The 27,747-nt window shown below is 40.0% G+C and overlaps 1 protein-coding gene across 3 annotated transcripts; it reads left to right on the top strand.

The window, feature by feature from the left end:
- Positions 1–43: 43 nt before the first annotated feature.
- Positions 44–27,747, top strand: PIK3R1 (phosphoinositide-3-kinase regulatory subunit 1). 3 transcript variants are annotated; one of them, XM_072416327.1, is made up of 15 exons: positions 44–645; positions 5,415–5,507; positions 6,498–6,572; positions 9,020–9,148; positions 10,848–11,049; positions 11,622–11,701; positions 19,127–19,229; positions 19,773–19,871; positions 19,976–20,156; positions 20,263–20,388; positions 20,607–20,749; positions 21,697–21,873; positions 21,968–22,036; positions 22,554–22,721; positions 23,078–27,747. In XM_072416327.1, the coding sequence occupies exons 1-15, from the start codon at positions 504–506 to the stop codon at positions 23,265–23,267; spliced, it is 1,977 nt and encodes a 658-aa protein (XP_072272428.1). In that variant the 5' UTR covers positions 44–503; the 3' UTR covers positions 23,268–27,747. The 3 variants fall into 3 exon arrangements, with proteins under 3 accessions (XP_072272428.1, XP_072272429.1, XP_072272430.1); XM_072416328.1 differs by lacking the exon at positions 44–645 and adding an exon at positions 2,970–3,017; XM_072416329.1 differs by lacking the exons at positions 44–645; positions 5,415–5,507; positions 6,498–6,572; ... (1 more) ...; positions 10,848–11,049; positions 11,622–11,701 and adding an exon at positions 16,612–16,830.

Here is a 27,747-nt window from a genome sequence, read left to right as displayed (position 1 = left end):
CTTCACATACATCAGACAGCATGAGTGCTCCGGCTCAGGTATGCGAGTCTGAAACAAATATAGAAGCTTTAAGTTTCCACTTGCCTGTGCCAGGTATTAGCTTTATAATATCTCTTTCTACTGAGAAGCCCTCCAAAAGGTGCAGCTGTGAACTGGTTTCATCTTGCACTGTGAAGCTATGTTGGCAGGCCTCTAAATGTAAGGTATGCCGCCGGCCCCGCTGTCTCTGTTCGGGCCGGTCTCTGTTACCAGGAGACAAGAGCCAGGGGATTGGAGGGCATCTTGAGCTACGAGGCCAACTGATTTGCTCCCTGCCACTCCATGCATGTAAAAATAGAATTAGTGGAAAATGCCGGGCGGATGACATGTCCTAGACAGACTTCTACTACCTGCTGCAGCTTGGACGGCTCACACTGATCAACGCGCTGAGCGAGGAGCTCTGAATGGTGCTCAGGTGCTGGTTGTGTGTCCTTGGTTGAAGAAATCCATCGGGCTTTGGAAAAATGATCGCTCTTAGTGAAAAGCTGATCGTGGACTGCAGCAAAGGAATCAACAAGGTGGCAAAGTTTCTCAAAGGTGGATTTGGTGCTCCGAAGCTTCAGGCTGTCTTTCAAAATTCCAAGCAAGCTAAAATTTTGTTAGCAGGTATATAACCTTCTGCTTAATTTCAATATTGGACTGTTTGCAGGGAAACTTCTCCAAATCGTCACACTGGGGCTGTTTAAAGTAGACTGTGTTACAAACCAGTTCCGGCTTCCTCTTCCTGCATTGCGGACATGTTATTCATGCTGCGGACTTCTGTATTTTTAATGGCCTCCTCATTTTTTTTTTTTTCCCCCCGTTGGCTTTGAGCTTTTGACTTGCCAGCATATTTTTTCTCTCTTCCCCCTTCCTTACAATTCAGCGATTATAATTTCCTGTCTGCTTTCCTCAAATGAAAAGGCACTATTCACAGTCCCATTCCTGAATCCAGCATTAGCATTTACAGCTAGCACCGAGATGCCCAGGGAGTTATTTTCACAGCTCATACTCCTCCTGACTTTAGGCTTTGAAATGCAGCTTTTTTTGGGCACTTCCATGGTTTTATGGGGTGGGGAGGGGTAATGGGTGCCAGACGTTAAAGTTGTTCTGTTGCAAGTGCTACATTTCTGATCTATTGCCCGACTGTACTTCATACCCAATGCTTGGTGTGTAGGTAATTTAGGGGGCATATTTCATCAGTCGTGAGGTTCTGGTCATGTGCTAAGTGCAAATCAGTGTCTAGTTTTGGTTTTGTTTCTATCAGATTTTATTCTCTGATGTTTGTGAATTATAATACTTTGTTCTGTTAATATGAACACATTTAAATGTATTCTTGATACTAAAAACAAAATAACTTTTAAAGTTATTAGCATTAGCTGTGGTGCATTGCATGTTGGGCATTGGGTATGTAGCCTTGTTCTTATGTTGGGATTGCATTGGGCAACACTGCTGGTGTGAATGGGCACCTAATATTTAAAAACTTGCTTTTTTTTTTTACTGGTTTATGATTGTATTTTATGTAAAGGAGCTCATTTATTAAAGCACCTCTTTAAGGCTGTGGTGCATTGTAAGTATGCAGATTGCAGCGGTCATTTTTTTTAAACTGGGCAGAACTGTGTGGATTGAACAGACATATTGGACTTTTTTAAAGCTTTTTAAAGCTTTTTAGACTGGAGAAGATCGACTATCATAATAGGGTGATCCAATAAACCTGGAATGTAGTTCTTAAAAATCATTTGCTATAAGTTGGCAAATATTTTCAGTTCTCGATCAGATCTATTCCAAGTTTGTTGGGTCACCCAGGTTCTCCCATGATAAGTCTATCTTCTCCATTCATGAGAAGCTTTAATAAATCGGACCCAATGTTATTTCAAATAATTTGTAATGTAACAAGTGATCCATGGGTATATTACAAGAATTGATTGTGTTTAGAATCTAGCATCATAAAACGTACAGGATTTTAATCCAAAATGGCTGCTCCTTGGTTTGGCCAGAGTGCTCCAAAGCATGTCAAGCAAGTTTAAATGCATATATGCACCACTTTTTTTGTATTGTGTCATTACTTTTTTTTGAGGTACCAAGTACTAGTATACCTGTATATGCTCACAGCTAACCGGTCAGATGGTCACCTTTTAACATCGTCGCCCGTTTGTTGCTTTGCATTGATTATATCAGTACGTTGCTATAGATGCATTTAATATAAGCTTCTATATAGTTTTTCAGGCAGGACATAGCAATAAAAAATTTTGCCCTGGTAATCTTTAAACTTGTGGATGTTCCATGCAGCCATGTGACCATGTTTTATGTCTGCACCGGCTGTCCTTTATAGAATTCATCTTTGAAGAGAAGTCCTGGCTGCACTTTGCCCTTCACTTCATTGCTGAATATGCAAGTCTGAGCGGCCGATGAGAGCAGAAAGATTAAACGCTTGCAATATGGTCCAAGGTAGCTGCCTGTCTGTAAATTGCACAGGATTAAGAGGGGTTATTGTTTAATTCCTGTAAGCAGAGGATTAATTGTTCTCTTGTCTCCTGTCAGTATAATGAATGCTTTTTCTTTATGGAGCTTTGGTTTTGTTTCGTTTGGATGCCTAAGTTATTAAATGGTTTACAGGACAAAGGAAGCAAGTCATTTGGAAATATCTTTTCGAGCAACTGGCGATTTGGAATTTTTAATAATGCAGCCAGGTTTGGCACAGGTTTAGTTACGTTCCTTCTTGGGTCACGGTAAGCTGAACGGGGCTTTTTGAATTGGTATTGTAGTAGTTGTGCATGGTTCCCCAATGGCTGTGTTATTAAAGTGGGTCCAGACCTAACCTAATGTTAAGTTGTTTAAAGCAATACATATTATAGAATTGAATACATTCCCTCTTTTTTATTTTATTTTTTTTTTTTTTTTTGCATCTCAGAACTACCAATTTTTTGCAGCTTTTTCCTGTCCTTTGTACGATCTCCAGCTGTGGCACATGCAAGGTTTCCTCATGGACCATGACTACAGTATGTGTCAGCACAGCCATTTGTCATTTGTATTGGGAGAGCATGAGCAGCACTTGAGTACAATTAGGAGTTGGGGATGGAATGTCACTCCATACCAGGAAGTTCCTGCGCAATAACCTTCATAGCAGGCTCACCAGTTTTTGTTCAGTTTTTAGGGGAAAAAAGCTTTATAAATGGCATTAATTATGTGATCTGGTGTACTGGTGAACGCTTAGGTTATTTTTATTTTTATTCAGTTAAATTTGGAACCTCGGGGGTGGTACAGATGGCTCACTTACTTCTGCTGCACTGTTCCTGATTTAAATCTTAGCCAAGTTTGCATTTTTTCCCCCATGTTCACATGGGTTTCCTGCAGGTTCCCCCACACCTCCAAAAACATACTGTCACGGTGACCTCCCCAGGCCTTTTTTAGCTGGGTGCTCCACCCAGTACTATTCAGGGGCTGCCACCTGCCTTCAGCTTTTTCCAACAGAGCTTTAAAAAAAATTTGGGGGAGAATACTGTGTTTCCCAAGAAATGTATTCTTTGTACACCTGGAAAATAAGTATCAAAACCATAGTTTAGTACAAGCTACCACAATATGGATGCATAATAATAAAAAAGAAAATGTAAAACTTGACTGGATGCTATTACCAATAACTCCATTTTCGTTCTTGGGTCTCCTTGCCCCTTCTTTGGTCTGGCTAACTAAATAATAATCCCCCATATACGGCTTGATATTTGACAAGTGTCACCGCAGCATCACTTTCTATAATCGGGCAGTATGGCGCTTCATGCCAAATCTGTTATGCAAGCTCATCCAGAAGTTCAGTGACTTTACATGTCAATGTTCCAAGTTCGGTATGAAATGATATATCATGGATTACTTTTCTCAGGGATGTACCCATGTGTGTGCAGACAAATGTCTAGCTGCTTATTACCTGAAGTGCTGTGCAGACTGCTGGTGCTTGATAAGAATATAGAGGCAACCATGGCTTAGCGTCCCTTAGACAATACTGGTTAGAGGACACGCTGATTAGATGGCTTGAGAACATGGATTCATTTACCTAGAAGTGTAGGTCGGGGTTTTGGACTGACTTCAGTTGCACAATGGTTTCAGGCCTATTGCTACAGACGTGTAGTTAGAGTACCCAAAGAAGAAAATGGCACCCTGTGCTTGGGTTCATTTACCAAAAGGAGTACAGTCTGTTAAATTAATGGTGAATAACTGGTCACTTGAATGCATTGACCAAAATATAGTTAGGTATTAAATATTAACACCAAATCGACCCCACTGTGCATAAATTAGCTTAAGGAACGGTAAAAATTTGCACACCAGCATTCTAAAAAGGAAAGACAACGTCGATACTTGCTCGGAAAAATGACATTCTCTGGGGTTAATTTACTTTAAGATTAGCCGTCAAGTACCGGACTGAGTAATCCCGCTCTTCAGCTTCTCCGGCTCTTGTTGCTACAGCTGTGTGCTGGTTATAATGCATCTTTTCAGCCTGAAAGCTTGTAAGAGCTTTTCCTGTTCAAATCATGTTTATGTTGGATCCCGTCGGTGCGCTCCTCCACAATCAGCAGTTTTTGAATTCTGCTGCCGAAGCGGGGCACGGCTGGAACATATTTCTTCTTAAACATGGCTGCCGTCTTGCTACAGTCATGGAATGAATGGGAGTTTATAAGAAAACAGATGTCTATGCCAGCTGCTCAGCAGTGATCGGCCCTTCTATAAACATCCTTTTCAATAATTTAACCAGTTCCCTTTGGTACTAGGAAAAAAGACGCTCGGTTTTCTTCCCTTGTGATCTGCTTTTAAAGTAAATATTTGAGATAGGCGACTATCTGGGAAATCTTACTGTCGAATTGCGGGATATAGTGGTGCAAGATGAGGCTCTGAAATCTAAAAGTAAAACTTGGGTGTAATATAGGACATGACCGCATCGATCACCACCAGTGTTTGCTTTGAGATTTATTTATATGTGTATATATATATATATATATATATATATATATATATATATATATATGTCAAAAAAATAATTTTCAGCAAATCTATATTTCCAAAGCAAGGTCCAACATGCTTTTCTCCACGTTGACCTATTAGCAAGTTTTGCCGTTTCCTAGCTCGTTCCCCATCGGTATATAAGTTTGTCTTTGGCGCCCTCTACCTTTTATATGATTGCATCACATCTACATTACTTTTTAATAACACTTTGCATTATGCCATGCTAATTGTTCAGCCGCCCTTGTAGACAGAAGCAATGAATGCAACATTTGCTCAGACATGTCAAATACTAAATGTTTGCTCAGTGTTTAAACTTTAACTAGCACATTGTGGATTCTATGTAGGTTGGTGCTTCAAGCTGGGCACTAATGACTTTTCCTTTTTTTTCTTTTTTTCCTTTCTCGCAGCTTTCACACTGCCTGATTTGACGGAGCAATTCGCACCACCGGAGACAGCTCCGCCAATCCTCATCAAGCTGGTGGAATCTATAGAAAGAAAAGGTATGTGTGCAATTTATTTTTTGCTCAGCAGTCTTCTATCAGGACTCCTCCAGTGCTGCAAAGTTCCTTATTACAGAACTTTTTTATTTTTTGGCTGAGGGGAGGCTAAAACACCTACAGACAGTGGGGGCATTAACAGTTCACAGTTAATTAATATTTTAGACCTTTCTCAACCTTTTTACCCCAGAGGTACACTTGAAATTTTGGGTCACTGGGACTTTCTGATAAAATCAGTTCATTACGGATCGGTAGGAAGAATGACACCAATTATGGTGATGATCAGGAAGCCACACTTTTTTTAAATGGATTAGTTCCACTGGCTTTTCCAAATGAATTTGAATCCGGAACTTCAGACACCATCAGATTTGTGGTCGGTCAGCCAAAGCTCAAGGAACCCCTTAAACTGGTGAACCCCGGTTGAGAATGGCTGTTTTCCACTTTGGTAGTAACCCAGTGCATTTTAAATTCATCATAAATAGACCCCGCTCATTGACGTTGCCATTCTGCTTATCCCTAAGGAAATAATAATAGTTTTGCTCTCTATTAAAGGAACATTCTAATAAAATAAGATGCCATGAATATTATTATCCTCCCATAAAATCTGGAGTAATATGCTAACCTGGAATTTTTAGATTGACTTTACAAATCCGCAGACAGGCTTATTATTGCAGAACACCCATACTTTGACTCCTTCAATAAAGTTTTCTTCCTTGGCTGCTCACAAAGCTTTTAGCATAATCATGCACTGGAGTTCATTCATCCCAGTGCAAGCCATCAAGTTGAGCAAAGATTCTGAACCGAAAAGAGGAACAAACAAGGAGGGACTCCTAGGTTAGGACAGTGCAGTACTGCTTTACATTCCTGTGGTTTAGGTCAGTCGGTGAAGCCCAATCGGCTATTAATCTGTTGTTGGAAACTTTTGCACAAAATGTTCTTTGGTAGTAAGATGTTATAGTTTACATTAGAGACTTGACATGTTTTCTCTTTCAGGTTTGGAATCCCCAGCGTTGTACAGAACACAGAGTGCCAGCAGCGTGCCCGACCTCCGCCAAATCATTGAATGTGGTAAGTTCTCCTACCAAATCACACAGCAAGCATGCAACTCATGCTTGAATCTACTTTATGTGTTTAGTGTTTGTATTCGCCTGGTCCTGGTACTACTTAGTAGTGTTTAAAATAGTTTAAAAAATTATGCTGTGGCTACTTTTTGAGCCCTCGCATTCCTAAATTAGAAAATGGAAAACCTGTGCACACCACGCAGACATAGATTTCTCTGGTCCGGCTCTTCTGCTGCTTGCAATGCAGAGTGGCTACATAAATTCTGATCTGGATAAAAATAAAGAAATGACCCCAGGTACACAGACCCACAAGATGCTTTTTACCAATGCAATGTTTTGGAGGTTGGATGAAAGGTAAGTGTAACACATTTGGTACTTAAATAGTACATTTTGCTATACAGGTAGTCCCCGGGTTACATATGAGATAGGGACTGTAGGTTTGTTCTTAAGTTGAATTTGCATGTAAGTCGGAACAGGTACATTTTTTAATAAATGCATTTGGAACAGATGTTTGTCTCAACATATTATTAGGCAGTGTGATGTCAGTTACTGTATAAAATCCGCACTGTGAGTTAATCACAAAGCAAAAAATAAAATCTTTATGGAGCCTAGACATTCATTAACTTCTGGAGCAAGCTGTGCTTTGATATGCAAAAAGAAACAACTGCAGAGCTTGTCTTAGTCATTAAAGAGTTACAAGAGCTTGCAGAACAGCAAAAGCCTTCTTCTGCAAGTCATGCAAACCGCCCCCTTACCCCCCCATCAAGCACGGCTGGTATCTAGGAGTCGTCCATATGTCGAATGTCCTCAACTTGGGGACTACCTGTAAAGAAAAAGGGGGAACAACAGAGGAGGATAGAGGGGCTGTACTAGTCCCCTTTCATACCCCGGAATACTGGGTGTTCTTGTATATTGATGCACATTGCAGCCTCATCAGAGACTTAATGTAAAACTGTATCTAGAAAGTTTATGACCAGGCAGGCATTTTATAGCAGCAGATAAATGCTGTATATCCTGCAATAAAGGTTTCCAGTCTGCCTGTTCACAATGTTCTATACAGTGCAGCTCAGTGTACATAATCCATATATGCCGGGATGAACGAACTCCTACACACCTCAGCAGGCAATCTAGGTGGGTGAAGATCTCACCCCCGAAAGAAGAGTGGGGGGATCACGCATACATTGCATAGTTGGGAACTAGGCGAGGAGAGTTCTGCTTTCAGTAAAGCAATGAGTTTCAGATCTGTTATGGTTTCATAGGTTTGGTGTAGGGATTATTTGCAGCAGTGCAGGTCTCACTTGCTGTGTATACAGCTATTGGGGTGCATTTGCATGGCAGAGGCTTTTTAGAAGTATGCAGTGCAATGTGTGCGCTCTAAGTTTATATATCGGGCAAGCTAAAACCAATACAGGTGTATTGGTGTGTTGGTGTTTGCCCGATAAATAAATTTAGATAGTCCCTGCTGTCCTTCCTGGAAATAGAGATGTTTAGGATTGTTTGATGACATTTCTACCAGTAGAGGGCGCTGCAGACCTTCCAGTAATTCCTTCTATCCAGTGATAAATGGCTCCCTATACCATCATGTGATACAGAAGATTAGCATGCAGTCCGATGATCAAATAGATTAGGATCACATTTATTTCCATGTTTAGGATTTGTGGTTTTAGCATTTATTTATATAAATATATATATATATATATATATATATATATATATTATTTTAAATATCACCTCTTTTTGATTTTTTTTTTTCTTATTTTATTATTGAGTCCAGAGGCATCAAAAAATATCCAGCAGAGACCTTCTCCCATTGTCCCATTGTACTCAGCTAAAATAAGTTATATTTTGTCTGGATTGTGTAAACTTTTTTTTCTGTTAATTTGTTACTTTTCTAAGTTTCTATTTGTTTTGTTTTCTCTTTTCTACCGGTGGGGTTACTTTAGCACTATCGTGCATTTTTTTTTCTTTTGGTTTCGGAGTTGCCAGCCTGGTTCTTCAACCCAGAAAAAGATCTGTGTTGTGTCTTGTATATACATAATATTTACAGGCAAAACACGGACTTGTTAAAGTTAGCTTTTATAACCTTGCTTGCTATTTTGCAGCAACTTTTGAGTTGTATAATCTGTTACTTTTGTGTGTTTTGTAACTAAAACCGGCGTCTTCGTGGAATTGATGCAGTAAGTCGGGGAATGTGAGGCTGGTGGGGAATTTTTTGTGCAACACTCCTAGATTGTAAGCTCTTCGGGGCAGGGTCCTCTCCTCAACCTGTGTCACTGTCTGTATTCGTCTGTCATTTGCAACCCCTTATATAATGTACAGCGCTGTGTAATATGTTGGTGCTATATAAATACTGTCTAACAATAACATATTGATATAAAGTTTTCACCAGCAGATTGGACATTGACCAAAGTGTTTCATTTTGGAGTTTGATGAGGTTTTTGTTTTATATTACAGATTCGGCTGCCGATCTCGAGCACCTTGACTTGCCTACTCTGGGCGACACTTTGAAGAGGTTTTTATTGGATCTCCCAAACCCAGTCATTCCAGCAGGCACTTATAATGAGATGCTTTCAGCTGTAAGAGGTAAGGAGTGGAAGGGTTCTTGTCTGTAATAATAAAATCCTAATTGGTGTTTGGTTGAGTAGAAGTTGGCGATTGTACCCTGAACTGGGGCTTAGTGTGATTCGCCCAATGAACTAATGATTTCAAAACAAGCATTTGTCATTCTTTCTGTGCATTGGATCCCCCTTAATTTGCAATGCCACCAGCCGAATCCTCAGTATCTTCATTTACTTTCCTGGTGTGTTGGATGTCTGTTTCCCCGTGGCTTCTCCTGCCAGCTGCTGTGTCATCCAAGGACAAGCCAATGACGCATTTGCTGGGATCCCAACGCATGGTGGGGAATGGAGACATCCAGCACACCTCAGAAATGGCAGATCCAAAGCACAGGTTGCTGAACAAAGATACGTTCTCGTTCTTGGAAGTGTCTGTACACACCTAAATATCTCAAGATTGTCACTTATGTGGACAAGCCCCTGACAAATCAGTCTGCATATTCTAAGAAGTGATGATTGGTGGCGGCCAGCTTTATTCAGTAAGGGCTTGTTCTCACTAGGGGTTAATGGTTGCTGTGTGCTGTACCTCTTGTTTCTGTCTGTTGTGCCACAGATCACCAAAACAGACAAATGCATGGAGCCGTGCAGTACCAAATACACCGCAATGTGCAGAACATCGGCCATTGCTGCAAGCATTCATTTATGTCTTTGTGCATTGCACTATTAAACAGCCCAGTGACATCTAGAATGTGAAGGGGTACCAAGGTTGTGCAAGCGGCAATGACTCAATACAAATTATAATAATCAGTACAAATCAAGGACTATTTTTAATGTGACTAAAAGGATTTGAATAAGAATTTTAAAAAATCAGACCCTGCCCTAAATATATTTGCTGAGCTTTCGATCCTTTTAGACCTGGCAATGTGCATTGTAATCATTTATTTCAGTCAAATCTAAATGTAATCTGCTTATTGTGGGTTCCTCCACTTTTAGAACTTTTCCATATACCATTGTCCTGACATAACGACTGAATAATCTGTTTGTTTTGCTTTGTCTGCTTTTGGTATGTTAATAGCAAGCTTTTATGTCTGCATAGGGTGGAGGTTCACACGCACTTTAATTTTTGCTCTTTAGGGGAATTTGATGTGTAATATTTAACAATATGAAGGCCCCATCTGTCTGTGTGCTCTGCTAGGTAATTGTTAACCTGTTTTATCTGTGCTGGCACATGCACGGTCTTTGGGGAGGACATGGCGTTCCCAGGTTCAGCAGCCTGTGCAGGAATCAGCAGCAGCTGTTCTGTGAAAGCCTTATCTTTTCACAAAGTCCATACAGAGCAAGTGTAGGACATGACAGCGTTAACCCACAAGCCTAAAGTTCGGTCACATGCTGCAGAAACAGGATATTGATCTGATAACCTTCAAATAAGTACAAGACCTGGAGGTACTGTTCCATAGCCAATGACCTGCAAGGGTTGGAACAATCACACCTCCTGGGTTGTGTGGTCTGCACCACACATGTACATACAAGTAATTCTCAGTATTCAGTCTGCACTGACCTGCAAAGGCTGGAACTATCACACCTCCTGGGTGTATGGTCCTAATCTTTTATGTACAAGCAAGTTCTGCTTAGGCTTCTGTCTGCATTACTGGTCGTTTTGGGATTTATAGGATTGTGACACACCATTGACCCAGTGGAATATTTATGAATTCATTTTCTGTCTGCAGAATTTGTGAACTCGGACGACCATGCACAACTGCTGAGAAAGATCATCCAGTCTGCAAATGTTCCTAATCAGTACTGGCTCACTCTTCAGTACCTGCTGAGACATTTCTTTCTGCTCTGTCAAAGCTCCAATAGGAACCTGCTCAATGCTAAGTTACTGGCGGAAATCTTTAGCCCACTTCTGTTCAGAAACCAGCTACTAAGGTGAGCAACGGCCTTTAGTTTTTTGGGAAAGGGAAGCATGGGAGGGCACTTGCACTGAGGATCTGCAATCTACAGCATATTGTGTCATCCCTGGGCATTCTGGATCTTGTAGCAGGGGGGAAACAATATGTCTCACAATACATAAAAATGTATATTCACCCTGCTACTGCTACAATTGTACAATAATGTAGCTGTATGATTTGTACTTCTACACTTTAAAATAGACATAATTGGGAAGACATTTTAGGCGGTTGTCAGCCCCTGTATTGTGACCCGACTATTCAGTAACCACCCAAAAACTGGGTGGTTACTGAAATGTGCCAGTTTCTGCACCCTGCTAAAAGGGGCTGGGGAGAACACTGTATATCTATATGTATGTATATATATATGTGTGTGTGTGTGTGTGTATATATATATATATATATATATATATTACAGAAAATTAAGAGATTAAATCACATGAGCTAAGGAAATGTAAATGTATTGTTCATTTCACTACACATATTTCATATGTTACATATTTTTTTACCTTCAGCAATTTTCTTATCTATGTCGTATTCCTTTTTCTATAGTGCGGAAGGTCCAGAGTACAGCTCTCAGATCCTAGAAGTTCTCATAGCGAGTGAATGGAATGAACGTCAAGCTGCACCAGGTACACCAAATTTCTTCAGCTTGGACATTGTTGCAGTGAAATCCCCCCTGGCCATTTGTTACAATGTATTTTTACATTTCTCAGAAAACCTCTGTCTGCTGGAGGCGGTGATAAGGATATGACTTAACCATCTGTGTGTTTTGTGATTTTCATGGCCCTGGACCTGTCCTGCAGCAGTAATTCCTGCAGATTGTGCTGTGCATGTGAGCAGTAGTATGCCGGTTTTGGATAGATATGAAGTGTGGACGACTCGGAGCATTGATGGCTTGGGTTACATGGTCTTCCTATCGGAAATATGATACCGGCAGGGGAAGCTAAGCTTAGCGTATTGTTTACGGTTCCCTTTTGTGACTGAGCAATATCTTGAATGAGGAAGCAGATGTGAACGAATACTGGAAGTCAATGTGTTTTAAGTAGCTGTCTGGGTCTTGCAAAGTGCCTGTAGCTGAAATTAGGACATGAGATACCAACTTTACGATTGAAATATATACAAGACAAATCTTTTTTTCTATAATGTATTGTTTTAGTATGATTTGATTTATATTTCTCATTGCTGCTCATAAACGTTGAATCTTCTAGCATGCATCCTAAGCTTTGGCTGTAGTTTCTTGTGACTTTGCTTTGCATTGGAATGTGATGGTAGACTAGGAAGTCCTCACGTCAGGATGATCCTATACTTTACCTGAGCCAATGGGCGATTAGCGTACATCCAGGTATTAGAAAGCATTAGCAGACAATGCGAGTAGCATGTCGTTCTGCTGACACCCCACCCATTGGAATGCTGCGGTTAGCCAGGTGTCTTTCTCTGCTAGTCACACAAGAAGGATTTATGGTTTCATTGATGCTGCTCCTTGACCTCCAAAATTATAGGGCTGTACAGCCAAAGGGTTGTGTGCTTCTAGCCCCACACGCTGCTAACACCCCTACATGTTGGGAGGGAGCCATGTACTTTGTTTAAGGCACCACTAAGCCTAGAGAGCTGCTGATCATCCTCCAAACAATGTATATAAAATCTCATATATAAAGATACAATGTATGGTTTGACATGTCTGCAGCATACCTTTTGTCTTTTGCCTCTTGGGATTTTAAACTAATGGGAGGGGAAATATGAGGCATCTGTGGACTTGCTGGACTCTTTCATTAATACAGAATATATGCATGCAATGTGTTCTTTTTGCTTTATGGAAATGTGCTATTTGCCTTGCTCCTCTGCTTGATCTGCAGGGAGTGAAAGCAAAGCCATGTGCAATCAACAAGTGTCCGGAGTCCTAGCTTACACAGGCGGTCACATGTTCGTTCATACCGAGCAGTACCAGCTATTTCTTTGGTAGCAACCTATCCGAAATCATTGTTGTGTATGACATTTCATCTCTCTGATTCCTTGTCTATTTATAATATATGCTTGGTTAATAGCTGAGCAGCTGATCCCCCACCATGTAGCGTTGATTTTGGGTCATTGCATAGCTCGTGGTGGGGTGTGTCTGTTTATGTTTTTACTGATAACACAAGATCTGTTGTGCCTTCATACCTAGGGCTCTAGTCAGCAGATGCAATTATATATTCTTGGTGCATATCATTTACATCTCTGATTGAGCTGTAAACCAAGAAGCGTCTGTACATATTTTATACCGGTGTCCAGAGACAGTGTGTACCGCAGTGCAAGTTATCCATACGTGTGTCCTTGTCTGCTCCCTCCCTGAAATAACATTTTATACCTGCAAAGAGCAAGCACCACCCCTATAGCATGTGAATTGTAAAATTTTATCATTTTCTTGTGTAGGCTTGTGGTGTTCTTGGAACGATCAAACATAAATTGCAGTCTTGATTCTGGTCCTGTATCTGCACTTATAAGTATGACAATGACAAGACTCACTGGAAGAACTATTGGTTTCTCTGCAATCTCATCCATTACACTACATTGCAGAGCTTGGCCTGGGATGTATAGCTGGATACATTGTAAAATCATTTCCAGGATCTATTTCCCAAGACTCCGCATAAACTGTATAGTATCAGAACCAAAAAGCCCTTTATATGGTCTTTGCCACATTTGGAATATTCAGATAGGAGAGCTCAAAAGAAACCAGTCTATAAAAGCCAGGATTTCTGATTTCCATTAGGAAAAATGCTGGCTATGTCGACCCTCTGGTCTCTGCATTTTGCATTACTGACCTAGAACAAGTGTACAGATCAGGGAAGTCATAGAAAGGTCAATAGGTCCTGGTCTTTATATGTCTGGGGTCAGCATGTTCAGAATGTGTATCCAACAACTGCAGTTCCCTTTTAAGACTTGGAATTGAGGGTCACGAGAAAATGATGGGAGACAGGTGACAACTACAGGGATGATTTGGGTATTTTACAAGCAAGAAGATTTTGGAATGTGATCTACATTGGGTAATTGCCTATAATTAGCAGGAGTTGAAATGTATTTCATCAAGTAGCATTTAACGAGGGTTATAATTTTCCCTGGACTGTTTGGAATCTTTGTTCTGTACACATCGTGCCACTAGAGGTCCTCATTTAGCCATTTTTGTTTCTTGTCCGTGCAGCGGTGACTGGCTTCCAGCACACGTGTGTCATTTGCGCGATCCAAACGTTAAACAGCAGCTGATTTGCTTTAAGGCATTGTGCATATTAACTGCACTTCTTACAAAAATCAAAGCGGTAGCTTCTAAAAAACAAGTAGATAAATGAAGAAGCAAATTGCAGGTTTGTAACATAGCATATCTTGCAGGATCGCTCAATAAAGCAGCTGAAAAATCCCAGGTACCTTGCAGAGAGTAGTTGTCCATAGCAGCCTGAGAGTCACAAATTGCTAAAGGAACCCCTAGCAACGTCTGGAAGAAGCCCCATGCTTCCATAGAACCCTGATTGAGAAACACTGATCATAGGGCAGTATTCTCCCCAGAAATGTATAAGCTGGGTAGGAAGAAGATGTAGGTGGGTGTCAGCCCCTGTATTGCGACCTACTTTTTCAGTAACCATTTAAAAACAGTGGGTGGTAGTTGAAATGTGCCAGGTGGTCCACCCAGCTAAAAGTAGCTGGAGAGAACACTATTGGAGTTCTTATTTATTTGAGTTCATTGCTTGCTTAGTATTAGTTTTCCAGTATTGAGATTCTTGGTTCTTGCTCGGGCACAAAGCATTCACAATTTGATGATGTAATCATTCACCGCCGACAGGGACTGACCATCAGGGACTATACCATATCATATTTTAAGACCTGAGGTCAATAGATCTAGTCCGGGGCAGACTCTGGAACTATAGATTGATGTCCTCCACTTAAAATGCCATTAGTGAGAGTGATAGGACACGACGTCTCCATTGTGTATTTGAAGGATCCTTGTAATCTGACGCACCCACTCCAACACGTTTTACAGGGAGGAGGTCGCTACTTATTGTCTAGTGTTTGTGCTGCACACAATTACCCAGCCCCCTCCTTTATTGTACCAAGCCGCATTACATGTTGCAGCTATATAAAGCATTGTTTTAAGATATAACATGAACCTGTTTATTATGGGCCAAACCTCCACTTTCATTTTAATGTACAGAATGCACCTGGGCACTTTTCAGTTGTCAAAGTTTGGAAACGATTGTGATAATGAGCGGAAAAAAGTCAGATGATGCAAAAACTGGGCAATCGACCCTTCTCTTTCATTTTCTATTACGGGAAAAAAAACAAAAGGGACTTTTTGTGGTTTTCTCATGGCTGAGATGATCACACAGATTGAAATCAGGCTTTTTCTTCTTTTTTTACTTTCTGTTTATTTTTTGTCTCTTTTTGAATTATTAGGGTTCTTCTATTAAAATAGAAGATCTGCCTATGCTAGCTGAACGCTCTGGAATGGTCTTACTCGTCCGGCTTGCTCCTACTTTCTGCTCCTCACACTTGCTTACCCACCAATCCATATCCCCCTCCTATTGTGTGTTACATCCTCCACCTCCTAGATTGTAAGCTTTTTGGGTCAGGGAGCCCTCCTTCTGTGTAGGATTTATATAGCAGCAACATGTTATGCAGTGCTGTACATTAAATAGGGGTTGCAAAAAACAGATAAAAGACAATGACACAGCAGCAGGAGAGGACCCTGCCCAGAAGAGCTTGCAATCCAGGATTGAAGTAATTTTACACACCGCAGCCTGACATTTTTATACAGTGCATGAGGTTTGGATCACTGAACCGATATCCAGACCTTTGATCTCATTAGACGTTACTCCTTTTACCCAGATCTACATCAGTGTGTAGCGATCAGCCTGTTCATTGTACGTGTGGCTGTGAATGATAGGGAGCAGCATTGTGTCAGAGCGGTGTGCAGCAGATTGCCCGCTGTGTCACGTCGGAGTACGTGCAGAATAATGCACATCTGTTCTCTGGCAGTAAAGCGATTAGTCACGGGGCGCCTGGAACATGCTGCGTGCAGAGGTTATAAGCCACCGCCGTGTACCTGTTATGTGGTAGCAGAAAGAAGGGGGCTGTGTACAGACACGTCGGTCTATTTCTTGCCTTCTTTTGCACGCCAGTTCCTATGCTATTGTTTGCTAGTAAAGTGAGCCACTTCCTGACAAGAGCTCGGTTGCCCACCTCTTTTCTGCAGCCGGTAACAGAGTTTATTTTAAGTCCCCACACAATGGCAATCTCCGTTACCGAGCTAAAACCAGCACCAGCGTGCTCCCCACATCAGCCACTTGTTAGCCGATGACAGCTTTCACTGTGATTGACAGCCTCTTCTCTCCCCACCCCCAACCAAAATCCATAGCTCAGCAAATATTTCAACCTGCTCGAGTTAATCATGAAACTGAGATCTTTATCTGGGAGAGACGTGCAAAGCCGGAGTCTCTCACCCCCTCCCTGTTCCCTCCCCTCCTCTGAGTACTGTACTGAAATCGCCTTCACTTTTTAATCATTAACTGGATATGAAGGACTAGATTCCACTGCACTACCTCCAGCCACTGATTTCCCTGCAAAGTAACGGCGGAGGACAATATCACCTGGATGGGATTTACGTTTAACTCTCTGTTCAGCACCGGAGAATATTGGACTTTATAGCACTTTCCTGGAAATATAGCACTTTAAATTCTCTACCTGATCCTATTGGATTAATACTCAAGCGGGACAACAATGCACGATATTCTCAGTAAGTGGTTTTATTTAGCTTCCTTTGTTCTATCATTATGGAATATCCTTAGACCGGTCTGTCGCTTTTGGATAGTTGGTGACAGTGTTGGGTTTGTTCTGGTTTCTTTGTTCTTGCTAAAGTCGTATTTGATGTTTGGTGTTGTAAAAAAGGCTGCGTATTAATAAAAGAAATAATAATAATAAAAAAACTATGGTAATGGGAATTCTGCACAATAAAGAAAAGGAAAATGGACTAGGAGCCAGCAAATTCCTGTGAAAAACGCATGTTTAATGCAGGCTTGTTAATACTGCGCTCCAAGAGTTAAATGGGCTGTAAGAGTTAATCCTTTCTGAGCTGCATTGAGATTGTATTGTATGGAGAGGCTGGAAATGTGTCCATGCCGCTCTCACAGCCAGCTAGACAGGTCTGGTGTGCACGCTCTGCTTTGTCATGTGCTGAGCGCTCCCATTGTGCTGCAGGCAGATTCACATCTCATGTGTCTTTGTTTCCTGCAAAAAACTGTAAATGTCTTTTTTTGCTTCTATTTCAATGCTAAAGGTTCAAAATACAGGTCCGTGTGATTGTGCACATAGAGTGCAATGGTTTGATATATGACACGTTGCAAGCAAGGACAAAGGTAGCTTAGAATATTTCATTTGTCCTGGGGTAGATGGATCTGTGTTTGCAAGCAAACTGCAAAGCAAATCTTATAAGTTGATTGTGCAGATTGGGGTTTCAGCCCTTGTGTTTCTATGACTTCATTGTGTTGTGTGTATGCAGAGAAGGCCTAAACTACCCAGGGAATTAGAACGGCTTGGGTCAAGGTGGTACAAAATGATTAAATGCCACCCACGAAGTTTAGCATCTGCTGCAAATTGACTTTATCTCTGGTGCTTTGGCTTCTTGACCAAGTTTGGCGAAACAGAGATATGGCCAAGGTAACCATGCTTTCCATATAGAGTTGGCGTGGGAATTTTTCAACCTTTGTTTGACATGTTAGTCATTGCCCGTTCAGGAAGTGACACAACTTGGACTTGATGCTTGAACATGGCAGAGGGAGATATTAAAAATCCTTGTGTTTGTATGAGGAATGTCTTGGTCTGGCTATCTGCATGACATCATATTAGCGATATGGTTGTTGCTGCATGTCGCTGTGCCTTCACACAAGAGGAGCTTGTCAGTGGTACGTTGTGCAGCCCATCAGCTTAGCAGGCTGCCAACAGTGGAATGTACCATTCTGCACACTCCAAATAAAGGAATCGCATTGTGTATGCCCTTCTGTCCCATGCAAGCAGCCTGGGTGAAAAGTCTTTTTTTATTACAAGCATTTTATGGTCCCGTCCAATGCAAATCACATTGCGTGAACCTAAGGTTAGTGTGGAAACGGACAGAGACTTCTTGTAGTACATTCGATTGGACGGCTCGGATGATGTAATAGGTTTTTGTGCAGCCCCTTAAAGGTTTTAAAATTAATTCCAGGACTGCATTTCAAAGGAGCTGCGGGGCTGTAATACTTATCTGGACTATGTGCAACACTATGTGGCGTGTGGATGAAGGCTGCCCGGATTATGACAAGTTAGACATACATTACGAGGCTGATCTGATTTTCTATATTGAGATGGATGCACCAGGTAACAATGAAAGCTTTTCTGCTCCTGGAACAAATGAGATTTAGGCAGTGCGTGCAGAAATTAGATTTGCTTTTACAGTACTTTTTATCTACAAAGCTTTAGCTCCTTATTTATATAATATGTATGTATATTTTACATTTTCTATTCATGTACAGTGTGGCTCTTTTGTTCCTGCTCATCATACATTGCTGTCAGTGACCGTCTTTTGTTCCCTGTGATTTGGCACTGGATTGGATCAACGTGTTGGTTCTCTTATGGGTTAATTGCATTGTATATTGTCTTTCATTGTTGCTTCGCTAGCAGAGAAGCAGCCCATGTTATATCAAGGCAGATTAAAAGGTCGTATTTTTTTATGCAGAGATTAGCATCAGACATATTTGGGTCACAGATTGATGCTTTTACCAGTTTGACGTGGTGGCGTTGTCGGAGCCGAAGCACATGCATTCATTTATTTAGTCTTCAAAGTACTTTTTTCTTCAGGCTGCATTTCGTCACCTCTTTTGCAAGTCAATGAAGGCTGGCTCTGCCTAGCAACATAGTGCATTGTATAGGTGATTTGCTAATTGGTGTGCAGAGGTTTTTGTTCTGAGAAATGTAAAATTACTTAGTACATTCTAGATTTTGCAGATATTTTGTGACTTTGAATATTAATAAAATTGATTTTTTTCTGTATTCTCTTTCAGCACTGCCACCAAAACCTCCCAAACCCAGTCCTGTAATAAACAACGGTACAAACCACAACATGTCCCTACAAGATGCTGAATGGTACTGGGGCGATATTTCAAGGTATGTCCTTCCTGATGTTTGCAGAGAGCTCCAATTGTTGCTGTCAGTCTTCCTCGCAGACAATAGCCGTCCATGCCTAGTGTTCTTTTTTTTTTTTTTAATGTATTTGCACCAGGGCTACAAGCAGTACATACATTTAACCCTTGTGCACACTTCTGGATCCTTTAGTTTGGACAAACGCCCAATTTACCTACAAGTAGTGTTATTTTTATGATTTGTATCTAGCAACTGTTCCTGCACTCCAGATTCCACACAACACCCACTTATGATTCAAGTGTCAGACTACTTGACTGCAGCTCCAAATACCTTGAGATCAAATGAATAGTCAAAAATAGTTGTTTGAATGGAGCATATTAGACGGGAAAATGTGATATCATGTTGCAGCACGTCTAGCCATGTGTTTGTGGGAGGTTTTTTTTTGTGTTGTCTTGACTTCCATATAGCTCTGTGCAGTATTGTGAAATTTGCAATTGTTTATAGGGACTTGTACTCCATAAGCATATGCAGAGTATGATCTAAAGATTGCTATTTTGTTTTCTCCAGGGAGGAGGTTAATGAGAAGCTACGTGATACCACTGATGGTACCTTCTTGGTACGAGATGCATCTACAAAAATGCATGGCGACTACACGCTTACACTAAGGTGAGACGGCGCGATTTGCAGGTGTTCTCTTCATCAGCCAACCCAAGTTACTCATCTGTGTTACTCCTTACATGACTTTAACCCTGTGCATTTTTTATTTTTAGGAAAGGGGGAAATAACAAACTCATTAAAATCTTCCACCGAGACGGGAAGTATGGCTTTTCTGAACCATTTACGTTTAACTCGGTGGTTGAACTTATTACCCACTACCGAAATGAGTCTTTGGCCCAGTATAATCCAAAACTGGACGTCAAGCTTCTGTATCCGGTCTCAAGACTACAACAGGTAGGTGAAGCTTCCCTGGACTTTGCTGATGTTGTGCATGATTATACAGTCTTCAAAATGTCCCTGCCTGGAACTATTTAATGACCACCTTTTTCTTTTCTTCAAGGATCAAGTAGTAAAAGAAGACAGTATAGAGGCGGTCGGGAAGAAGTTGCATGAATACAATCTGCAATTCCAAGAGAAAAATCAGGAATATGATAGACTGTATGAGGACTACACCAGGACATCTCAGGTAAAATAGAACATCGCAATTATTAGTACCCACCGGGAAGGTAACTTTAGTAACTACATGGTAGCAAGGGATATGAAAACTGACATACATCAAAGACACTCTAATACCTAGATATGGGAAATAAACCGTTTTATAAGATTTTAAACTCCCATGATTCTTTGGTGAGGCCTTGGCTCTTTGTGCCAGATATAACATAAAGTTTTCTTTGATCCCTGCAGGAAATTCAAATGAAAAGAACAGCCATCGAAGCATTTAATGAAACCATTAAAATATTTGAAGAACAATGTCAAACGCAAGAGAAGTACAGCAAGGAGTACATAGACAAATTCCGCCGCGAGGGGAACGAGAAGGAAATTCAGAGGTATGCAGGTCACTGTTGTTCATTTTTCTTTGGCCATAAAGGCTGAATCTTTGAGTTTTGTTCTTGTAAAGGATGTTGAAAGATGCAAATGCCGGGACTTTGATTTGCAAATGAACCCAACTTAGTAATGTACTTTGTAATTGCTTCTGAAAGGAGAATGAACTTCATATTGTTGAAGTTCAAGAACAAGCACCATGGATGCTAGACCACCAGTACACAAAGATTTCTGCACCTCCAATAGATGGACATTCATGTAAAAAAGATTTGTTTCCTTCTAATAATACGAGTCCTTCTAAAGATGCAGAACGCTATGTTCTCGCTTAAAAGGGAAAAGGGCTTACAACCGAGACAAGTGTTTGCTAATCTGTGGAGTAATGTGGCCCTTTTGAAAGACTCTGTTTTTATTGGCTTAATAGGGAGCACAATGCAATTGTCAAGTATGAGAACTTAAAAAAGGTTTCAAAAGGCTTGACTGTTTTATCCAAAAACCTCATAAGCCCCTTCTAGAACATCTGTTCACTTGTTTCTCCAGTGAAAAACAACATATATCAATTTCAGTTTGCCATTCCCTGCATTGTAAAATTCTTGCAGGATCAGCTGCTTGAAGCTTGGTGCCTATCGATGTAGGCTTGCCCCCAGAACTACATCACTCTCTAGAGCCTTCTCTAGCTGTTTCCTGGGAATCAGAAGCAGAATAAGGAAAGAATATGGAAAAGAACATAGAATAGCAGAAAGTGGATCCAGGTGGAGTTTGCAGTTCAGCAGAGTGGAACTTGGGCTGGGTCAATGTTGCTTAAGGGCTTCCATGCAGCATAGGCACTGTTATCCCAACAGGAAGTTAGGTGCACACTGGTATTCTGGCCGGTGTTATAGATACATTGTTCTTATTCTTTTATTATTATTTTATCTAGACATACACCGTAACCACTTTCTTTTTCCCACCCTAGGATCTTGCACAATTACGAGAAATTAAAGTCAAGAATCAGTGAAATTGTTGACAGTAAACGCAGACTTGAAGAAGACCTGAAGAAGCAGGCCGCAGAATACCGTGAAATTGACAAACGTATGAATAGCATTAAGCCAGATCTCATACAGTTGAGGAAGACCAGAGATCAGTACTTAATGTAAGGATCTTCCTACATTTCTCTTCTTTTAACATGTTGTATTCCTCCTGTGAAAGTGACGTAAGCTCACCCAACTTCGTTCTTCTTTTTTCAGGTGGCTGACACAAAAAGGTGTTCGACTGAAGAAACTAAACGAGTGGCTGGGCAGCGAAAACACAGAAGAGTAAGTGTTACTGAGTCATCTAGGGTAACTTTTTGTGGGGTGATCTGGTGACATATTTGACATTCTTGGCTGTAGTATGGCTGCATAAATGTCAAATTCAGCTTTTTTTAGACTCTAAGGTTATCGGAATTCTGACCACTTTATTTGATGGGTAACTGTAGAATAGGAACTCTCATTTGCCGAACTGCAGCAAAGAGATTAAAAATCAGAACAGTGTTAGCATTTCTTACAAAAGCATCCTAAGGTCGGATCTGGCAATTTACAAGTATACACTACTACATACCTTCCAGATTTAACTTCAAACAATGCAATTGAATTTGCTTTGTCAGAAGAATAAAGTCATAATCACAATCCCTAAGCTGTATAACCAACCTACTGAGTTCCTTAACTTCTGGCCCAAGAGCCAATGATATATACAATGTTGTCTTAGGGCCTCAAGCATAGATACTAGATTTAAAGAAAAGATACTTTGTGCTGCTTCATCAGATTCATTTTCTTTTTATTTTCTCCATTCTAGTCAATACTCCATGGTGGAAGATGAGGACCTACCCCACCACGATGAAAGAACATGGAACGTAGGAAACATTAACAGAAGTCAAGCAGAGAATCTCTTACGCGGAAAGCGTGACGGTACATTCCTCGTACGGGAGAGCAGCAAACAAGGGTGCTACGCCTGCTCCGTGGTGTACGTATATTTATTCATGTTACCATACTTTAATGTATCATTGGAGAGCCCAGATTGGGAAATGATAGTGGGGCACTGGGACAGCGAGTACAGAAATCATTTGACTCAACTGGAGGACAGAAAGGAAAATATCATCAGGGACACACAACTATAAAAATCTTAACTCCTGCCAGCTCTGTACAAAGCAAACAAAACCAATATGGCTGGAGTTGGGCTTTCAATACATTTGAAGCAGATTCAGTATTTACTGTCTTGAGGGATGTAGGGTTGGTACCCAAAGAATAGGTTTTGTTATCTTGTGTCTTGCTATAGTAAATGAGTTGTTTATGCATTTTTTTTTCTTTTTCCCCCTGCAGGGCCGATGGGGAGGTCAAGCACTGTGTCATAAACAAGACCCTTACTGGCTATGGATTTGCGGAACCATACAACTTATATAACTCTTTAAAAGAACTGGTGCTACATTACCAACATACATCACTTGTACAGCACAATGACTCTCTGAACGTCACACTAGCATATCCAGTATATGCCCAGCAAAGGCGATGAACACCTAACAAACTCTCCATCGACTAAGCTGATGCCGGTTTTCGGCAAAGGGATAAAATCCAATCCTAAAGCTCCCTCGTCCGCCTACTTCACAAGATTGAGCTGCAGTATCAAAGCTACCTTCAGATGAGAAAAGAGCTTTCTTTCGCCATGGAAGCAGGAGATGAGTGTTAAGCTGTGAATGTATGTTTCTAAGCTATTGTGCTTGCTTTGAAAGAACCCAAGAAGCACAGCAACAGAAAGATATGGTATTACAAGCCTATCTCCCAGGCCTGCAGGTTCCTCGAGGCCTTCACCATGGTGCTTGTTTACATTCTTTTGAAGCTTTACCAGCTTGAATGTTGGTCACCGCAGATCCAAGAAGCCAAGGTGTCTTTTTGTTAAAAGTACTGTTTTTTGGGGGAGCGGGGTGGGGTGGGAGGGTTGGGGAACACAAAACGTTCCATTGCAGCCTTTGGAGGACTTTGTGGCCTAGCGCTCAGCTGATCTACCCACACAGCCTTGCAGATTGTTTAATTTTCCTAAACAAAAACATATGTAGCAGAATGGCACTTTCAGAAGTTTCTACAAGAGAAATCTGCATAAGGACACTGGTTCACAATTCAGCCACAAATGAGTATATGCAGCAAAGTGCCAGGAAGTGTTTTAATAAGACTTTAAGTCTTGAGACAAACTTATTTAACACGGATGGTGACAAAAAGAAATGGAATAAGACTATAAATAGTATATATATAAATATATATATGTACATAGCAACTGGGGACTAGCTATCAAAATGGAACCTACCAATACCAAACTGTCAACTTTTTATTTTGCTGACTGCTGAATCCTTAATGCTATGCAACATCCATTTTTTTTCCTTTAAGCTGTTATTTTTGTTGTTTTATACGTACCAATAACATACCGTTCTATCCGTGAAATGTTACCTTTTTTTGTTATAGTTTTCGTTGTCTATTTTTGTGTTTAAGAATTGTGCAGTATGTTGTAGGAAAGAGGAGAATGGTGAAATTAAAGAGAATCGAGGAACTTTAAACAAGAGCTATTTTACCATACAATGTACAGAGAACTTGGCTTAAGCCCAAGATTAAAGAAGAAGAAAATTGAGAGTTCCCTTAAAATATTTGATTTAATGCATTGTTGGGCAGTGCCTAATGAGCTTCAAAGCTGCTTTCTTAATAAAGAAGAAAAAAAAAGATATATAAATATATAAACAAAGAATCAGAGTTTGACAGTGTTGTATAATGGTTTGAATTATGGTACTTTATATTTTTTGGTAATGTGCTTGGGACATTCTCGTCCTGGGACCTTACCGCTTCTAAGTGGGTGGAAAGCACGCACAAAAAACTTTCTGCCTGTTTCCCGTTTTTTTTCTGAAAGATAGACCCATCATTTCAATGTTGTAGCATGCTAACCCTGCCATAGGATCATGTCACTGCAATGGTTTTACAAGAAACTTTAAAACGAGTTTGGAAGAAGAAAAAAGAAAAGAAAAGGGAGGCAATTTGGAAACAATTGCTTATTCAAAGCCCTGAATAAAAATTGTTTTTTTTCTGAATCAGAATTTCTGACCTCCAATTTTTGGTTTCCAAAGATTTTAATGGAATGGCTTCCAGATAAGTGTGACATACTGTAGGATACAAAGTTGTCATTGGCTGTACCATATTGTTTTACCGTATTGGCACTTTGAACCCTGCTGTGACACAGGTCAACTTTTTTTTTTTTTTCAACCTTTGTTCTTTTTTGGTGGCTGTTTCAAGCAGTGGTACATTCTGCTCGGGTTTTGTATTCTATAGTATTTGCAACTGCCTGCCTTGTATTTACTGACACAATATACATTTTTATTTTGGCTATTTGACTACCGTACCTTAGCCACTGTACATTGCTTTACACATTAGACCGGGGTGATTAGTACCCCACAACGATTTTCAGTTATTGTGCATTGTTGACGCTCCAGGATTTACAAATAGCTTGCAGATTTCAAGTCCTGGACGCCAACGTATTTATACGAACTACATGGCGTATTCTAAAAACCAAACTTTTTTTACTCTGGGGTCTGTGCATTTTCAGATTTTTTTTATTCCTGCTCTTGTAACAAACTTATTTTTTGCTTCCGCACTCTGTAAATCAGTTGCGTGTTAATGCCATCATGTTAAACTTTATAAACATCTAATACTTTCTCATTTGTTCAGAAATGTTAAGCGCTGGAATCCTACGGCCTGATTATTGTATGCGTGAATAGTAACCCTTGTATCATTGTATGACAGTGATAAGGGAAAATGTTTGGTACTTTGATTATTATAGACATTTTGATAATTTAAGGTTTTAGGACAATTATTTTTCATATGCAGATTTCCGTAAGACTCCGGGAAAAGCATACTTGATTTTATTTTCCCGATTTTAAGCCATATTTTTTTCCCCTTTTTGGTAAAGTTTATTTTAATCGCTCATACTGGTAATAATACATAAATAGCTGAAGCTTTTTTTTTTATTAAGGAAGATCCAAGTTTATGAAATGCACTGTTCATCCTATTATATAAGGTACACCATGGCGATTTCTGAAGCACAACACTATACTCAATCGTTTCCGTAAATACTTTTTTTTTAATGACGTGTATATTGTGTTTGCTAAGAGTAGGGAAATCAATTGGTTTAAAGGGCTACTAAAAGTAAATACAAGTTGGAACACTGTGATGAGATTCAGAAACAAGGCAGCCAAAATGTAGAGAATTACAGAATGTCAAATCTTTACCTATCATTGTTTAGAAATGACTGCTGTCTGATATCAACTAACTACTGCCTAGAAGAGGCTGAATTCAGTGACTTTCATTGGTTTTACAGGCAGGATTTTTTTAACTATGTAATTTATGTATGAATGTAAAAAGAAATCTTTTATATAAAGCAACTCGTGGTTTTACGTTTGGTAGTCCTTTAAATCTATGAAGTCATTGTGAATATGCATGAGTCGCCTTTAATCTAGCCATAAGCTGGGCTTACGTGCCCCATGGTGCTCAGCAAGTATTTGATCACGTTTTAAGCAATTTCTGGAGTGCCAAAGCTCACCGATTTGTATTTTTCTTATTGTAAATAACTCTTAAAGCTATGTACCTAAAACATAAGCTAGACAAAGAAACCAGGTTGATTGGGTTGGAACATAAGATATCTAAAATTGTACCATGACAGATGGCAAGCTAAATGCAAGACTTATATGCAAAGAGCAATGATGTGTGGGAAGTCAAAGCAACCAATCAGACTTCAGGGTTTTTTTTTGTTTTTTTATAAGAGACCAGTGAAAGTGAATTTTTGATCTGGTGCTATGGGTTACTTCACATTGCTGATTCCCCTAAGAGTTGGCTTCCTGTATGTTTTTGTAACGGTATAAAAAATTGGCAAAAATCGAATGTTTTCTTGACCTATAAATGTACCGATTGGCATACATGGTGCTAGCACTAGGCTTTCTATTTGTGAAGCTGGTGCTTTGGAGAATGTAGCCTGTTTCTTTAATTGGATTTGATGAATTTTCTGTGACATCAGGCATCTTTTACCTTATGACATGAATTTATTGTATCCAGGTGAATCGATAAATAAACTGTCCATTCAGCCTTTGTGTAAAGAAAAGTATATTCTGAAAACTTTTCCCACACTGCTGCAAATTTCTTTTGCTTTGGGTAAGTTATCTCTTGAAAAAGGAGACCGCTATTTATTAGCTTTCACCTGTTTCCAGAGATGGCTTGGATATGTTGTGTGGATTGATTTTTTTTTTATATATATATATATATATATATATATATATATATATATATATATATATTACCTTACCACAGATATCCACAGTTCCAACTCATGCCTAAAACCTTTACATTAATCTGTATATCTCATATAAAGGCACTTCGATTTTAGGTGTAGCCTGTATTACACAGTGAGCTAGACTTAACATCTTTCATTGAATATCTGGGCATTTGGCTGTAGGCCTGGGTACTCATGGTATATACTCATGGTATATTGTGTTGGTCACATCTCTTTGTGTGGTGTTCAGGTTCTCTTTGGAAATGAGTGTTTTTTTTTTTCTCGTTTCCTGGCAGATGCGAAACATGCCAAATTGTTATATCCTCAACAGCTGAATGCGTCACTCTTATGACTTGCTCCGTCAAATAAATCCATTATTACATGTCACCGTACGACTGCATTAGCTGCCCAATGTGCTGCTATTTTTTTTTTTATTCCTATTTCAAACAGAAATTCTGTTTTAATGTTTATTCAACATTAAAGAAAATTAACTTTGTTAAACACCATTAATACTTTGGTCTTTTGTTTGGGGGAGGAAAGGATGGTTAGTAGTAATTTGCCTTTACAAGGCAATTTAATAAAGTTGTGCCTCTGAAACTTTGAGCTATAGCTTTGATAAAGCTCTGTGTCTCGTTTTAAGTTGCTTTAAAACATTGTATTAGACCTTCAAACAAAATAAAGATTGTTTTGAAAACTA

This window comes from Pyxicephalus adspersus, chromosome 6 (genome assembly GCF_032062135.1).
Source record: "Pyxicephalus adspersus chromosome 6, UCB_Pads_2.0, whole genome shotgun sequence".
NCBI lineage: Eukaryota > Metazoa > Chordata > Amphibia > Anura > Pyxicephalidae > Pyxicephalus > Pyxicephalus adspersus.
This window is presented reverse-complemented; position numbering and strand designations above follow the sequence as displayed.

Excerpts from the sequence above, each read along its gene's own strand:
- PIK3R1 (XM_072416327.1), top strand. The coding sequence starts at position 504 with ATGATCGCTCTTAGTGAAAAGCTGATCGTGGACTGCAGCAAAGGAATC. Across the intron at positions 646-5,414 it reads AGCTAAAATTTTGTTAGCAG|CTTTCACACTGCCTGATTTG; the intron begins GTATATAACCTT and ends CCTTTCTCGCAG. Across the intron at positions 20,157-20,262 it reads CGGTCTCAAGACTACAACAG|GATCAAGTAGTAAAAGAAGA; the intron begins GTAGGTGAAGCT and ends CTTTTCTTCAAG.